Source organism: Micromys minutus (assembly GCF_963924665.1).
Source record: "Micromys minutus genome assembly, chromosome: 5".
Lineage (NCBI taxonomy): Eukaryota > Metazoa > Chordata > Mammalia > Rodentia > Muridae > Micromys > Micromys minutus.
Window position 1 is genome coordinate 49,088,224 of NC_137974.1, and position 15,296 is coordinate 49,103,519.

Sequence of the window (15,296 nt, forward strand, 5' to 3'; positions counted from 1 at the left end):
CTTGTCTGAGATTACAAAGTCAGAGTGTGGGAGACAAAGCTTCCATGAACAGAAGCTTTCTCAGTTCTTATAGGCAGGATTGGTGTTTGAATAAAACTAAGTGCACCCTCCAATCTCTGACCGTGTACTCTCACAGAACTTCCTCTCAAACTAAGTCTACTCTACAAGGAGTGGGGGGAGAATGGAAGGCATGTTATATACCACTGAACATTACACAATAATTCCGCCAGATAAACACATTCTTTCCCATTAAAAATCTGTTTGGAAAAAAATTATATTTCTGAACAGTGGTCAATATATGTAGCTAAAACCAGAGCGTTGTCAGTTACAATCAAGTCTTTTAAAAAGCTGTACTCCCAAGCTATGGGAGGCATTACAGAAAAAAAGGTATTGCTGGAGGTGTTTGGCCCCAGCAGAGTAGTGAGTAGCTTGTGTTCTCAAGCTCACAAAAAAAGGCTTCAGTAGAAAATGTGTTTTCTTGTATATATTTGGCACAGCATGTGCTTGGTTTAGATTGTCAGAAACATACCATTTATTAAAGTATACAGAAAAAGTATTGCTATCAAATTCAGTCTTATTAAATATTCAAGTTATATATATATTATTATACTTCATGCATTAACACAAAAGTATGTATGTCACAAACATGTATGAGAGTCAGAAACAACTTTCAGGAGTGAGTCCTCCTCTTCTACTTTGGGTTTCAGGGATCAAATCTGTAGTCTTCAGAATGTACTTGTGGCCACTGAACCATCTTTCTGGTCACTGAAACTTTTTCTGTCAGAACTTCTCATCCAAATCTGTTTCTAAATAATGGTATCTTCCTTGTAATTAATTCTTAGGTTTATAATTCAGCCCCAGTGCATTTTTGGCTATTATGGTAACATGCAACCTGGTGATTGCCAGTTGTGATTTACACACAGCTGAAGTTGCTTCACTATTACAGTCAAAACAAAGCATGGAAGTCTGTTTTCAGAATTAGAGCAACCCATGATCATGGGTCAGAAGAATTCATATTGTAAAAGTAACCATCCTACCAAAAACAATCTACAGATCCAAAGCAACATCAGTTACAAAGCCCAATGCTATCTTTTTATAGAAATGGGAAAAATCTTTAGAATTGTGTGGAAATGAAAAAGAGCCAGGTTAGCTAAAACAATCTTGAACAAAGACTGTAGTTTTCTGTTGATGTGATAAAATACCCCAACAAAAGGCAAATGCATACAAAAGCTGCTGTAACTGTGCTTCATGGAGGCCAGACTCCACCTAGACCTGGTTACAGAAGTTGAAGTTCATCCATGTGGGAAATGTCACGTTTATCACACCAACAACTCCACTCTCAATACTGTTTTCTGTGTTGGTGGCAGATCACTCATATGATATTAATTTTTCACCTTTCTTTACTGTGTTAATTAATTACACTTTATAAATAAAATGCTTTCATCTGAATCACTGTCTCTGTCTTTGCTTCTTGGAGAAAGGAAACTCAGTAATACCAGGGCTGCTGGATACTTGGAAGACATAGCTGACAACTGTTCATGTTCTAACTGCTCTGTGAATGCCAGCCTATCTCTGTTTCATACATGAGGACACTGAGGAGCAGGGGAGGTAGGATACCAAACTTACTCAGACAGTAGATGGGTTTTTGAGGATGCCCACTATAATTTTCCTGTATGGAAATTCTGATTCACAGCCTGTGTGGAGCTTTTTGATTTGGCCTTGTTGACATTTGGGACCACATAATTGTTCTAGGTGCTTCCCTGTGTGTTGTGGGATTTTGAGCCACATCCTGGATTCCAGGCACTCAATGCTAATAGAACCTGTCACTGATGTGGCAACTAAGCATGCCTCTACAAATGGTTCACTTGTACTCTATGGGAGAGGAGGATGGATTCCTACGAGCACCAGGGGCGACAGAGGAAGGTTAGGGCAGAAAAGCAAGTGGAAATCAGGTTTGTGCTGAGGGAGAGACTTAAGTGACAATGTCCATCGTCATGGGGCTTCCCAGGAACAGCTGTTCTGAGTAGTGCTTGTTAGAAAGTTCTTTCCTATTGAGCCTGAGGCCAACTCAGGGATCTTACTTCATCAGTGTGCCCTGCATAGTCCTAATCCTTCATGGGTTGGCACTTGAAATAGTGTGTCCCTGTCATCTCCCTGAGACTGCTGTGGACCCCTGGCACTCCAAGGTTCAAGAACAAAAATAGCAACTGCAGCTGTCGGGAGGTCAGTGGATAATTCTTGGTTGGAAAATTCACGCCTCCAGGCTCCAGTTCAAACCTCTAAGCAAGACTTACCAGGGATTTTAAAACCTCTACAAATTTCTGACATAGTTTCCAATGGTCTCATGTTTAAGAAACTCTGATCTAAGTCATTCTCAACTCAGGAAACAGTTGTGATTTACTTCTTTAAGCACCCATCATGCATGTTATGCCTTCATTTTCATTGAATTCTAGATGGATGGAGGGAGAGAACTGGGTGGGAGAGTGGATGAGGAGGAGAACGGGAATAGGGATCCGGTGCTAAGAGGAGGGGGTGGGAGAAAAAACATAAATCAGTGGCAGGGAGCATCTCTAGGACTGGCTGGAGACCTGGAGCTGGGAAGGCTCCCAAGAGTCTATGGGATGACCTTAGCTAAGACTCCTACCAACTGGGGATTTGGAGACTCAAATGGCCACCTCCTATATCCAGGCAAAACTTCCAGTGGAGGAAAGGGGGAGACCAACCAACCCACAAAATCTTCTACTTAAAATCTGTCACACCTACAAGATGTGCAGAGATAAAGATGGAGCAAAGATGGAAGGAATAGCCAACCAATGACTAGCCCAACTTGAGACCCATCCCATGGGAGAGAACTAAACCCTGGTACTATTAATGATACTGTTATGCTTATAGACAGAAGCCTAGCATAACTGTCTCCTGAGAGGCTGCATCCAGCAAATGATAGAAACAGAGGCAGAGACCTAGGGCAAAACATCAGGCGGAGCTTAGGAAGCCCTAGAGAAGAGTACAGGATAAGATTGAATGAGCTGGAGGTATCAAGGACACCACAAGACCTACAGAGTCAACTAACTTGGGCCCATGGGGCTCACAGAGACTGAACCACCAATCAGGGAGCATGCATGGGCCGGATCTAGGCCTTACAGATTTGTACTAGATGTGCAGCTTGGTATTCATGTGGGTCCCTTAACAATTTGAGTACGAGGAGGTATTATCTCTGTTGCCTGCCTCTGGCTTCCTGTCCTCTAGCTGGACTGGCTGGTCTGCCTCAGTAGGAAAGGATGAATTTAGTCCTGCTACAACTTGATGTCTCAGGGCAGGTACACAAACGGGGCTTCCACTCGTTTGAGGAGAGAAAAAGAGGATAATAAGGGGACTGGAAGGAGAGCAAGGAGGGGGATCTGTGATCAGGGTATAAAGTGATAAAGAAATAAATTACTTAAAAAAGCAACTCCAGAGGCTTTCAAAAAGATTATTACAAACACTAAAAGACACACCCCCATCCAGTTGTTTTTCTAGTTTTACAAAAAATTAAAATAGTAAACAATCCTCCCCTTTTTAATAAAGTTTTAAAATTTTATACAAAAAAGTATACAAAAATGACAATACAAAAATAAAATACTAATTAGGTTGATTTTTTCTTATATTAGGATTAAGTATACTTAATTTTCCTTTTATTCCCTTTTTTCATATTAGAATAAATGTTTTATTATTTATAACATATGTACTGCAGTCAGTTTTAAAGTTTGCAAGCTAGGCAAGTACTCTACCACTGAGCAACACTTCTAACCCTTTATTTTTATTTGAAAATAACATGCCATAAATTCCTCAGCCTGGCCTCTAACTTTTGATTCTCTTTCCTTCAACCAGATTACAGTTGAGTGACACCAAGTAATCCATTTTCCAAAATTTCCCTTATCTTTTAAACCAAATGTGATTGTGTTGATACTGTTTTTGTGGAGATAAAGGACAACTGCTATAAATAAGTATTAAATAGTGCAGACAGAGAACTGGCATAATTGGGAGAAACGGAAAGTCCAACTGATAAGGCTGGGAAAAATACCAGAGCATCTTGTCCCCTCAAGTTACAAAAAAGAAGATCCAGCGTGGAGCCCCAGGAATCAGTCAAGGATAGAAATCCGGAGAATGTGACAAAGTACAATGCCGATGACAGCAGACCCAGCACTGAGGCTGGACAGAGAAGTGAACATTGGCTTTCTTTCTTTCTTTCTTTCTTTCTTTCTTTCTTTCTTTCTTTCTTTCTTTCTTTCTTTCTTTTTTTTAAGATTTACTTATTTATTTTATGTATGTGAGTACACTGTCTTCAGACACACCAGAAGAGGGCAACCATTACAGATGGTTGTGAGCCACCATGTGGTTGCTGGGAATTGAACTCAGGACCTCTGGAAGAGCAGTCGGTGCTCTTAATCACCGAGCCATCTCTCCAGCCAGAATGTCGGCTTTCATGTGTACTCAGGTCAATCACTTTTATTCTGGAGACTTCAGTAAGTCCCACCTGCCCGCCGCTTTACTTTTCATGACCTGGATTCTATTTTAAGAGTTACGGAGCTTCTCTCCGTAGCTTTTTCCAGGAGTCTTTGTAAAGTTCTCTTCCCTCTGACCCACTTCAAACACCCTTCATACAGGTTTAAATCTTTAACTGTCATCCCTTCCACTGAGCAGATGTTCTCTCTTCCTGGAAATCACTTGCCCTTATTCTGGGTAGGGGCTCAGGTTGTTCTTGGCTGCGTCTTGGCTCAGCATCTTGGGCAGTGCCCCAGGCAGGCCTCAGGAGTGTTTGCAGGTCTGTGTGAAACCCCAACCACCCAAGATATTCGTCCTGTTTGCTTGCAATTAAATTTCTTTTAAGTTAGCTACAAAGTTCTGGGTTTCATTATGGGATTTTCATACTTATGTTACACTTTGATCCCATTTATTCCCTCCCCAGCTGACCTCCCATTTCTTTCTAGAACTGAAACAGAAATCTCCATTTTACCCTGCCCCCAGCTATAGGGTACCAATAACTAGAGAGTTAATCCCTATTTAGAAAATATGGATCTTTGGGGGACATTTAATTTCAGTTGCAAGGGCTACATGTGTGCTGGATGGGACAGGACAGAGACTGAGGGGATGGAGCAAGAGAAGTAGAGAGGGAGGGGGAGGAAAAGGGGGGGGTCAGTCTAGTAATGTGTCTGTGTGAACTCTGGGTAATGCTACCATAAATAACTTGAACTCCAACTGGCTGGCCTTTGGTCATAAGAGCTCATCATTTCAAGTGTGAACCTATATAAAAACACTGGGGACCTGAGAGGACACAAGCTGTGCCATCTCTGCTTCATAAGGTAAAGGCATGTTTAAACTGATGGTTTGGAGGGGTTTGGAGGCAATAACCAGGAGTTGCTTTAAGAAAATTCAAATTCTTTAATAGTAAATACTAATATATGTCAAGCTGATTTAAGACTCTAAAAAGGTAACAGCAGTTATACTAGATTGATCTTTCAATACACAAGCTGTCTTTGGGGAAAATTGTTGACATCAACAACCGTGGTGGGAGGGGTCATTTGATTTCTCGAGAACTATTCCTTTATCTGAAACATGGTCTCCCTCCTTTGTAAAGTAAAACAGTGTTTTAGGTTACATTTGTGGCATCCCATGGTGATAGGCAGGCACTTTATTACATTATATTGCACGCTTATTCCAAACCCTGGAGGTGGTTATACACTATGTCCACCCCACAGCCCCGGACGGAAGTAGTCATACTGAATGTCCACTCTGTTGCCCTGGGGGTGGAAACAGCAGTGGGGACTGCATGTGTGAGAGGCTTTGCTGGATTATAGCTCTCAATCCTCCAACCTCACATGGTAAGTGTCACAATTAAATGCATTTTCAAAGCAGATTCTGCATTAACAGGGCCAACATTCTAACACAGCTTCTCATCACATCAAGGATAGTGTCTGAACCTCACAATAATATTTGTTACTTTTTAAAGGTAGAACCATTAACTTGCTGAGGTCATTGAATAGCTGAAAAATTAAAAGCTAGGAAAGTGTCTGCAAGGGGAAAGATGATTCTGTGAGGCACCTGGGTGGAACACTCCTGAGTAGCTTGGTAAACTGGAGAATTGAGGGAATTACTTGGTGGCCTGCGTGCTTGAGCTGATTAAAACACCACATCACACCCATCTGCTGCAGCCCAGTTTCTTAGACACTCCCTTCACCACAGAAGCCAGGAACATGCAGCCACACCGCCACCAAAATTTCCTTTGAAATAAATAGGGACTCTGCATATGTGGAGTTACAGATGCTTCATGGTTGGAGCCTGAGTGATTGGATTTAAGCAAGTTCTGTAGTAGTGCTTTTGGCTGGGGTTCCCTTAGTAACCGAAACAGTAGAACGGGGCAGTTCCTGAGCATGGTAACAAACTCAGGATAATAAATGCAGATGACAAAAACTTGTTAGAAAGATTAAAGATGTCAGTGCATAGTGTAGACTAAGTGCTGGTATCATTAAGGAAAGCCATGGTGATACGGGTAGCTCACAGAGCAAAGTGTGGGTTGCAGCTGTATGTCCATTTAGACTCCCGGCTCTGTCACTGACCGACTTCATCTTTATCTGAGATTCTCTTCCCTGACCCTTCTTTTAACTGTTGACTGAACACTAGCTTGGCGCACGCCAAGGTGTCTACCACTCAGCCACCACTGTTTTGAGACAGGACTTCTTATATTGCCTGGGCTGCCCTTGAACTTGTGAATCAATAGACTCAACCTCCTAGTTAGGTAGGATAACAATGGAGGTTATTGTGATTTTGAACACTCCAAGTGCTGGTCCTGTTCCTATTTTATCTCACTAACCTTCAAATGGCAGTATCTGCTTTTATAGTCAGCAAACACTAAGTGCCCCGAATCTCCCAGTTTCAACACTCCTGTGGCTTTCGTGGTCCCTGGCCAATTCTCTTGTTGCAAATCAGTCTTCTTATATGTGAGTGAGGGGATTAAAGAGACTCCAAGTACTGAAAGTGGAGAGCCAGATCAGTCTCCTAGCAACATAGTGTTAGAGATCTAAGCTGGGCTTCTTATCCATGGTTCATTAAACCACAATCCACAAGTGTGCCCAGTGGCACACAATGTTGGACAGGCTTTCTTCACTGAAATTGTCTTCAGAAAGTTATTTGAAATAATTTTAACTTCAGAACTTAATGACATCCTAGATTATGACAAAGAACAGCAGCAGATGCTCCCAGGTGCACCTGCTCTGGATTGCATTTCTTCTTCATCATAGGGGGTGCATCTTACTCTGTAAAACCAGCTCCTTGCGTGGCTGCCTTCCTCATACCTAGGAACCAGGCTGATAAGCAAGGGTTTTGTTTGTTTGACTCCTGGGAACTCTGCAAGGTCTGAAGAGTCTAAAGTGTTTCCCCTCTCCACAGGCTCTGGCCATGGACCAGCATCCCCACACAGCCCGGCAGCCCCTACGTTTGGAGACCCCCCCGGAGGATGTGCTTGCAGGGCCCTCAGTAGGTAAGCCCTTAAAGCATTTCCTGGACACAAGGATGTGTGTTCTTTTAGACTCTAGGGTTTTTTTTAATTATGAGAGCAGAAGACAAAACCAATTGCCTCCTAGTTTTCACTGTCATCACTTCTACAGCGCTTTACTATGTGCGCAGGTCTGAGAGCGACAAATGTATGAAACAACTTACAGAACTGTCCAAAGTTTTCACATTTAATTATGCTCTGTTGTGCGTGCCCTGGCACACATGTAGAAGGCAGGAGTTAACTTGCCAGTTAGTTCTCTCCTTCTACCATGAAGGTTCTGGAATCAGTCTAAGTCTGCAGGCTTGGAAGCAAGCACCTTTACCTGCTGAGCTATCTCATGCACCCAACGGCAGTTTTTACTTTAATATATTCCTAATTATGTTTGTGTAAGTATGTGCACGCCACAGTATGTGTGTAGAGGTTGGAGAAAAAAATTGTAGCAACCAATTTTTAAAGCAATGTTAACTGATTGAAGCAAGGACAATGGTGCACACCAGTATTCCCAGTACAGAAGCTGAGACGGGAATCAAGAAATCAAGACCCACTGTTTTTTATCTCAAAATAAGTAAATAACAATAATTAACAATACTGATAGGGATAGTGTAACTGCCAAACTTAATACTTGTTTACTTACAAAATCAGCCTACCAACTTATTTGTAGCTCGGAGAGAAAACTGTTGTCAGAAGTGGTCCTGGGAGAAAAGGACAGAGGTTTGCTAGGGTTAGAGGAACCTGAGGGGGCTGGCAGGAATCACTGATGGCCTGGTGTACTGAAGACAGCCTATTCTGGCTGTGAATTTTATCAACTTTGGATCTGGTTGTTACCTGTGACCAAGAAACATTTGATGTTACGTAACTAACAATTGAATAGATTAAAGACCAAAGTTAACTACAAGTACTCAAATCTTAGGCCGGAGGGATTGTTCGGTGGTTAAGGCACTAGAGGATCCAGGTTTGGTTTGTAGTACCCACAGCTGACTCAGCATAGCCATCTTAACTCCAGTTCCATTTGTCTTCTTACTGCCTCTGCAGATACGGCACGTACACTGAACCCACATGGCACACAGACATACCTGAATACTTATAGGAAAACACATTTTAAAAACTACTCAGATCTCACCTTTAGTCATCTTACATATCTCACTGTGACACATGCTTTCCATGTTACTTCCATTTTCTGTTGTTGGAACATACACCACTCATGGTGGGTTTATACACGGTGGGTTTATACAGGGTCCTTGTAGACACTTCTGAATCAGTGTCTTTTCTTCCTTGTAGAACCTGGGAGAAAAACATTCCCCATTGTGTTTGTTGACTTTCTATCTATTTGAACCAGATTCAGTATCAGCTCACAGCCCCATGGTTCATTCATAAAGCTCCTCAGTCATTCAGAAATATGGCGCCTGTTTGTCAGGTCACTGTGGAGGCTGTGGTCTGTGCTCTACAGCTTTACCGTGGAGAGAATGGCTGTACTGGCTCTTGATAAGCAGTCCCTACAAGTTTATTAAAGCTTAGCTGCTGGGTCAGTACAAGTTTCTTTCTTTTGAGTGGTGTAAATCAGAACTGCCTGCTTGTTAAGAACCATGATACCATCAAAGGAACCAAGGCTTCCCCTAGATTAATCTATAAATGACTCAATCACCCTTACTATTGGTAAGAACCTGTTCGTAATAGGTCCCTTACTGATACCATCTTAAAATGCAACAAACTTCTAGGAAATAAAAATAAAAAAATACAGACACATAAACCATGATCCTAGTTTATTTTTAAAATTCTATGCAACAGTCAATGTTGAAGTCATGGTAGGACCTGCCCTGAAGGAAGCTACAACTATGTAGGGCTCTTTCCAAACTCATCTCCCTCCTTTGTCACCTTAAGTAGCTCTTCTGAAAGATATCAAATGTTTATTGATTACTCTCCCAACCCTTCTCTAGAGGCCAGATTCTACTCCTCTGTCAAACTCTAGTCATATTCCAGAATACAAGGACAAGCGTTGCACACGACTCTTCTGCTCCAAGCCATAGTCCCCATTGTTGGGGCCCCTTTAGCTCTTGCCAACAGTGGGACACATGCTCAGCACCCTCAGCCTCCCTCCTGACATTTCACTTCACTGCTCCTCTTAAACACTGGAAAACATACGAAGATTTGTGACTGCATGGCCCAGCCCTGTCAGGTGCTCTCTTCCCATTTTATGATGTGAGCACTGCTACCATGGTTTATGGGGCTCAAGGAGTATTTAAAGCAGTTGTAATTTAATATCTGGAGTTCGGTGAATACCCCCCAGGCTTAGAAAGCTGGCTTGACTGTGGGTAGCTTTGGCCTTTTGAGGGTTAGCTGTGGATTTAAGAGAACATGCTCATGGAAATGCCACCTCACCCTAAGTCCAAAAATAGCCATATGCATGTTTATCTAGTTCCTCTGTTCAGAAAGCTCACTCGGGCCACTTTGTAGATAATCAGATAATGTTGCTTCCTCTTGGTGGCAAGAAAGTGGGAATGGGGTTTCACCTCTTCTGTCCTCTCCAGTGGAAAGACCAGAGGTATACTTCTGTCACTTTGTCACATGTGAATTCCATGTCCCTATCATCCTACTTAACTGTTTTGTGTTCCATGTACAGTCATAGCTAGTGACGGCTGCCCTCCCATAGAGCAACCGTTTCATCTATTATCATCTTACTGAGGCCCCTCTCATTTTCTGCTTCACAGAGTCTGACAGGATAGAATCATCTCGTCGTAGCATCCCGAAATTTGTTCCTACAGACTATGCCAGTTACACACAAGAGCATTATCAGTTCGCAGGCAAGAAGATCATCATTCAAGAATCCATTGAGAACTTTGGCACAGTGGTGTGGCCAGGGGTGAGAAGTGTTCCATTTGTGGTCCAGCTTTCCAGAAATATCTGTGTTGCCTACAACTGGCCGTGTGCCTTCTTACCTCTGTGCTTTTGCAGCTAATGAATAACTGCCTGGTTTCCCCGAGATTTGAGCTCCTCAGACATACAGCATTTCTTCCAGCAGAACTAGCTTTGAAGTAAAATCCTTCTCTCCCATTCCTGTACCTTCTTCCTCTTTCTCCTTGCCCATCCTCTCCCTCCATTTTCATGATTGACAAGTGTTCCATCACACACACCCCCAGTCCTTCAACTGATATAAGTAAAATACACTGAAAATAGGATGTAAAACTGATAAAGCTACTGTATGAAAAAAAAACTTTAAAATTATAGTTTAGAATCTGCAATAAGCACTTTTGGTCTCCCTTCACCCTCAGGCATTCAGTAATTTCAAAGTCTGTCACATGGCAAACGGTACGTACCTCAGAAGAAACACTCAGGAGTCATTTCTCTACCTCTCACTTCCAGTAATTTTAAGGAGGTACTGAAGCAGACAAAATTCTGTATTTTCAGGCTGTGTGGTCATGGGCAGTCACTGTCCATCTGTCTTGTATCCATACTGAAAATGTGTATATATGTGTGCATCCTCCTCCATCCCCCACACAGCAAACACTGTTTTGGCAACAAGGTCCTAGCTGTTCCGGGGCTCACTATGTAGCTGAAGTTGTCCTTGAACTCCTAGGGATGCTCCTCCTTTTCCCTCCCAAGTGTTGGGAATAAAGGTGTGTGCTACCATGCACAGCTGACATGAATAACATTTTTATGAATCAATGAAATGTATCTCATTATAGAAAAGTTATGAAAAGTAGAAACAAAGAATAAAAAAACATTATCATGAATAAAAACTAATTTGCTCATTCATATTGTAGTCCAGACTGGTATCATCGGAGATGGTCTAGACATGTAAACCTACAGAAACTAGGGATCCGTATCTAACAAACTACTCTGAACATCTTGAGAAGTATTATTGTGACAATGTTTGTCACCCAAAAGGAAGGAGAGGAGAGGGAGAAGAAATGGAGAAACCCAAACTGGTTAGTTGTTCAATGTAACAACCTAATTAATCTATAGTTTCATAAAAGAGGTGGGAGAAAAGTGTTCAAATGTATAATTATAAAACCTACACAAACCACTTAGAGACCCAACATGAAAAAGCTGGTAGGATTTGCTATTTTTCAGAGCATATTCCTGACTTAAGAGTAGAACTGACTCTCCAGATCTTTAGGTTGAAATATAATGTTCGTGGCAGAGATGATTTACATTAAGTTTTTGTTTTGTTTGGTTTTGGACCAAGGGGAAGAATAGCATAGTAGCTCATGCTTGCTCAAGCGCCCAGTGCTTACAGGTCTGAGCCGCTATATCTGGGTATTATGGTTCTTATAGAACACTTACTAAACTAATATTTAGGGTTATGCTTAATGTTAACTATAAGCAACAACGATTTGCTCTTGGTTTCTAACGATCCAATTTCAAAGAGAAAAATTGTTGTTCGTGTCTTTTAGGCTACAGCTTTGTGTCAATATTTAGAAGACCATACAGAGGAATTAAATCTCCAAGATGCTAAAATACTTGAGATTGGTGCTGGCCCAGGCCTTGTTTCCATTGTATCCAGTCTTTTAGGTTTGTTTTTTCTTGTTCTCGCTTAAAAAACAAAACTCTCTTCTGTGACAATTCTGATTCTTACTACTGGCAGGGTGTGGCTTGGCCACAATTTTATTGAACTGCCTTTAAATGTCACTTGACAAGCATCATTATTATTCAAAGTCTTGAAGACACTAGTCTTCAAGTAGTTAATTTACCTAATTTTCATGCACAGAAGTTTAGAGTCCAAAGTTATGAAACTGAATCCCTCTGACATTCATGAGTGGTGGTAGATGTTTAAGTTGGGGTGCTACTGACATTAAATGTGGTGCTGATCATCCTAGGTCAGGACTATAGGAGGAAGCTGTTTAGATTTCATCAGTTTTCTCAGCCTATATACCAACAGAGTATATTCCGGCAGGGGTCAGACATGTAGATGTTTCTTGTCTGTCTCATAATAAAGAGAACTGTGGCTGCCCATATCTTGAGCAGCATTACCATTTCTTTTTCTCATAGGAGCTCAAGTCACAGCAACAGACCTGCCTGATGTTCTAGGAAACCTTCAATACAATATTTTTAAAAACACACTAGAATGCTCAGCTCATCTACCTGAAGTGAAAGAACTGGTATGGGGGGAAGACCTGGACCAGAAGTTCCCTAAGTCAACCTTCTATTATGATTACGTCCTGGCCTCTGATGTTGTCTACCACCACTACTTCCTTGATAAGCTGCTCACTACCATGGTGTACCTTTCCCAGCCAGGCACTGTGGTGCTCTGGGCAAACAAATTCAGATTTAGTACGGATTATGAATTTTTAGCTAAGTTCAAGCAAGCTTTTGATACCACTCTCTTGGCCGAACATTCAGAGTCATCAGTCAAGCTGTTTAAAGGAAGACTAAAATGGGACTGAAACGTGAAGAGCCTTTGAAACCACCAGTGTTTTGTGAAGCTATTAGAAGGTACACTAATCCATACCAGTATACAGTATAAATATACTAGAATAAATGCAATTTGATATTCAACTTTCTAAAGATGGTAAGACTATGTGGTCATTCTTGGTATCTGCAGAAAGTAAACAGATACATCAAAGTAGCCTTGCTGACTTCTCAATGTATTAAGCTTTTAATACAGAGTCAGATGCTCTCAACCAACCATTGATCTGAGAATGGGGTCCCCAATAAAGGAGTTAGACAAGGACTGAAGGAGCTGAAGGGGAACAACATCAGGACGAACAACATCAACCAACCAGATGCCCCCACCACCCCCCCAGAACTCCCATATGCACGGAGGTAGCAACATATGTAGCAGAGGATGGCCTTACCAGGCATCAAGGAGAGGAGGGGAGGGGAGGGGAAAGGAAAGGCCCTTGGCCCTGTGAAGGCTCAATACCCCACTGTAGGGGAAGGCCAGGGAGGGGTGATAGGAGGAAGTGGGTGAGTGGGTGGGAGAACATTGTCATTGAGGCAAGGGGAGGGGTATGGGATAGAGGGATTCCAGAGGAGAAACTGGGAAAGGGAATAACATTTAAAATGTAAGTAAAGAAAATATCCAATTAAAAAAAAATGATTCCAAAAATAAAAATAAAAAAAAGGGCTTACACAAAGAAGAGGCGGGCTCCTCCTTGTTTCTGCTCTAGTACCTAAGTTTTACATGTGCCAATGTTTGCCATATTACTGACACTGAGCTTGACAGGGTCTCACGGTGTAGTCCATGGCAGCTTATTACAGCATGTGCTCAGTGACTGCCTTACTGTGCTAAAACATTTATACGGATTGTAGAGAGGGTAATACTGTCTAAAGGTGGAAAACGTAGAAATTGATGGAATGAGAAAACAGATGTCTTAAGAACCTGCCTTGAGGCCTTTGAAAGATGGTTTAGCAGTTAGGATCAACCGATATGCAATCATGGTGCCTAGAGTTCAGATCTCAGTATCTATAAAATAATTTGTTTAACTCTTTACAGCTCCAGGGATCTGATGGTCTCTTCTGGATTCTAAGCCCCACAGGTGCACACACCCCCCCACATGCATAAAAAGCTGGGCACACCCCTGAAATCCCAGTGCTGGGAAGGTAGGGACAGGAGAATCCCTGGTGCTTAGTGGACAGTGAGTCCTATCTTAATTGGTAAGCTTTAAGTTGAGAGTCTCAAAGAAGGTAGTAATTGAGAAAGAAATCCAGTGTTGACCTCTCTAGCTTTCACACACATGTGAACAGACATGAACATGTACACTAATCACATGCATTATCACAATTACAGAGCAAAGCTTGAGAAAGGGAACTCTACCATTATTTCATATATACATGTACACACACACACACACACACACACAGTGCCTATGTGTATCTTAGCTTCTATAGCAAAGAAAACTTCAAATACAAATAAAAATATAACATACATGCCTGATATGATGCTATTGGGTCAGGATCAGATAATACTTTTGGATTAGCATGCTACACACTATAGAATAGCACCTTTTTTTTTTTGCTTTAGCATCATTTATAAAAACTGCTTGTAAAAGCAGACTATAGATGGATGTGGCTTACCATGGATGTGTAAGTCATCTGCAGTAGTTCATTTAGGAGTTCTAATAGTTTAGCCAAGATAGTTATACATCAGAGTGCAAAGCGCATTATATATTCTCGCTGCAGATCTCAGGAACTACAGCTTCTCCTACAATAGCAGTACCAAATTCTTACAATGATCTATTAACAGCTATGCTAGAACCCTACCCAATTTTACAGTATTGAGAAAAACTAAAGACAGTAAGTAAATGGGATGACAGAACAGGTTCCTACACTAGAAGGCATTCCAAAGATTACTTTCTGCAAGTTTTATCAATATATAATGTGAAGTCACTTACTGTCAAAATCCCAACATATGTTCCTGTGAGATGAATTTGTTCTGTAGATTGTAATTACACTAAAATGAAAAGGCCAACAGGTGTCAGGATACTCCTTAAGAATATGGTGGGAAGGCTTGCTTTTTTATAAAAACTTGACAAATAAAGTCCTATCCCTAGCCAAGAGGCTATTTGTAACTGATAGCTACCGAGAGAGAGAAACTCACTGTTCCTCAATGGAGTCACACTGGGTTTAACAACTGACCAACACACACCAGACTCCGTAGCTAGATTGTCTGTGTTTGTGTGTATGTATACATGTGTGTGTGCAAGCAGGTTTAAGGTGAAAAAGAATATGAAATTGAGTAAGTAGGTAGGACCTATAGTTCAGGGGGAAAAATAATATAATCAAAATGCATTGTATGGAAATTCACAATTGTAGTTGCAGAGGATTCAAC

General features: G+C 41.5%; 1 protein-coding gene across 1 annotated transcript; it reads left to right on the top strand.

Annotated features, from left to right (window-relative positions):
• Nucleotides 1–5,272: 5,272 nt before the first annotated feature.
• LOC308420546 (protein-lysine methyltransferase METTL21C) lies at nt 5,273–13,309 on the top strand. Its single transcript, XM_080916622.1, has 5 exons — nt 5,273–5,339; nt 7,423–7,513; nt 10,234–10,385; nt 11,920–12,037; nt 12,515–13,309. Exons 2-5 carry the CDS (start codon nt 7,432–7,434, stop codon nt 12,907–12,909), a joined length of 747 nt encoding a protein of 248 aa, XP_080772748.1. The 5' UTR covers nt 5,273–5,339; nt 7,423–7,431; the 3' UTR covers nt 12,910–13,309.
• Nucleotides 13,310–15,296: the final 1,987 nt, after the last annotated feature.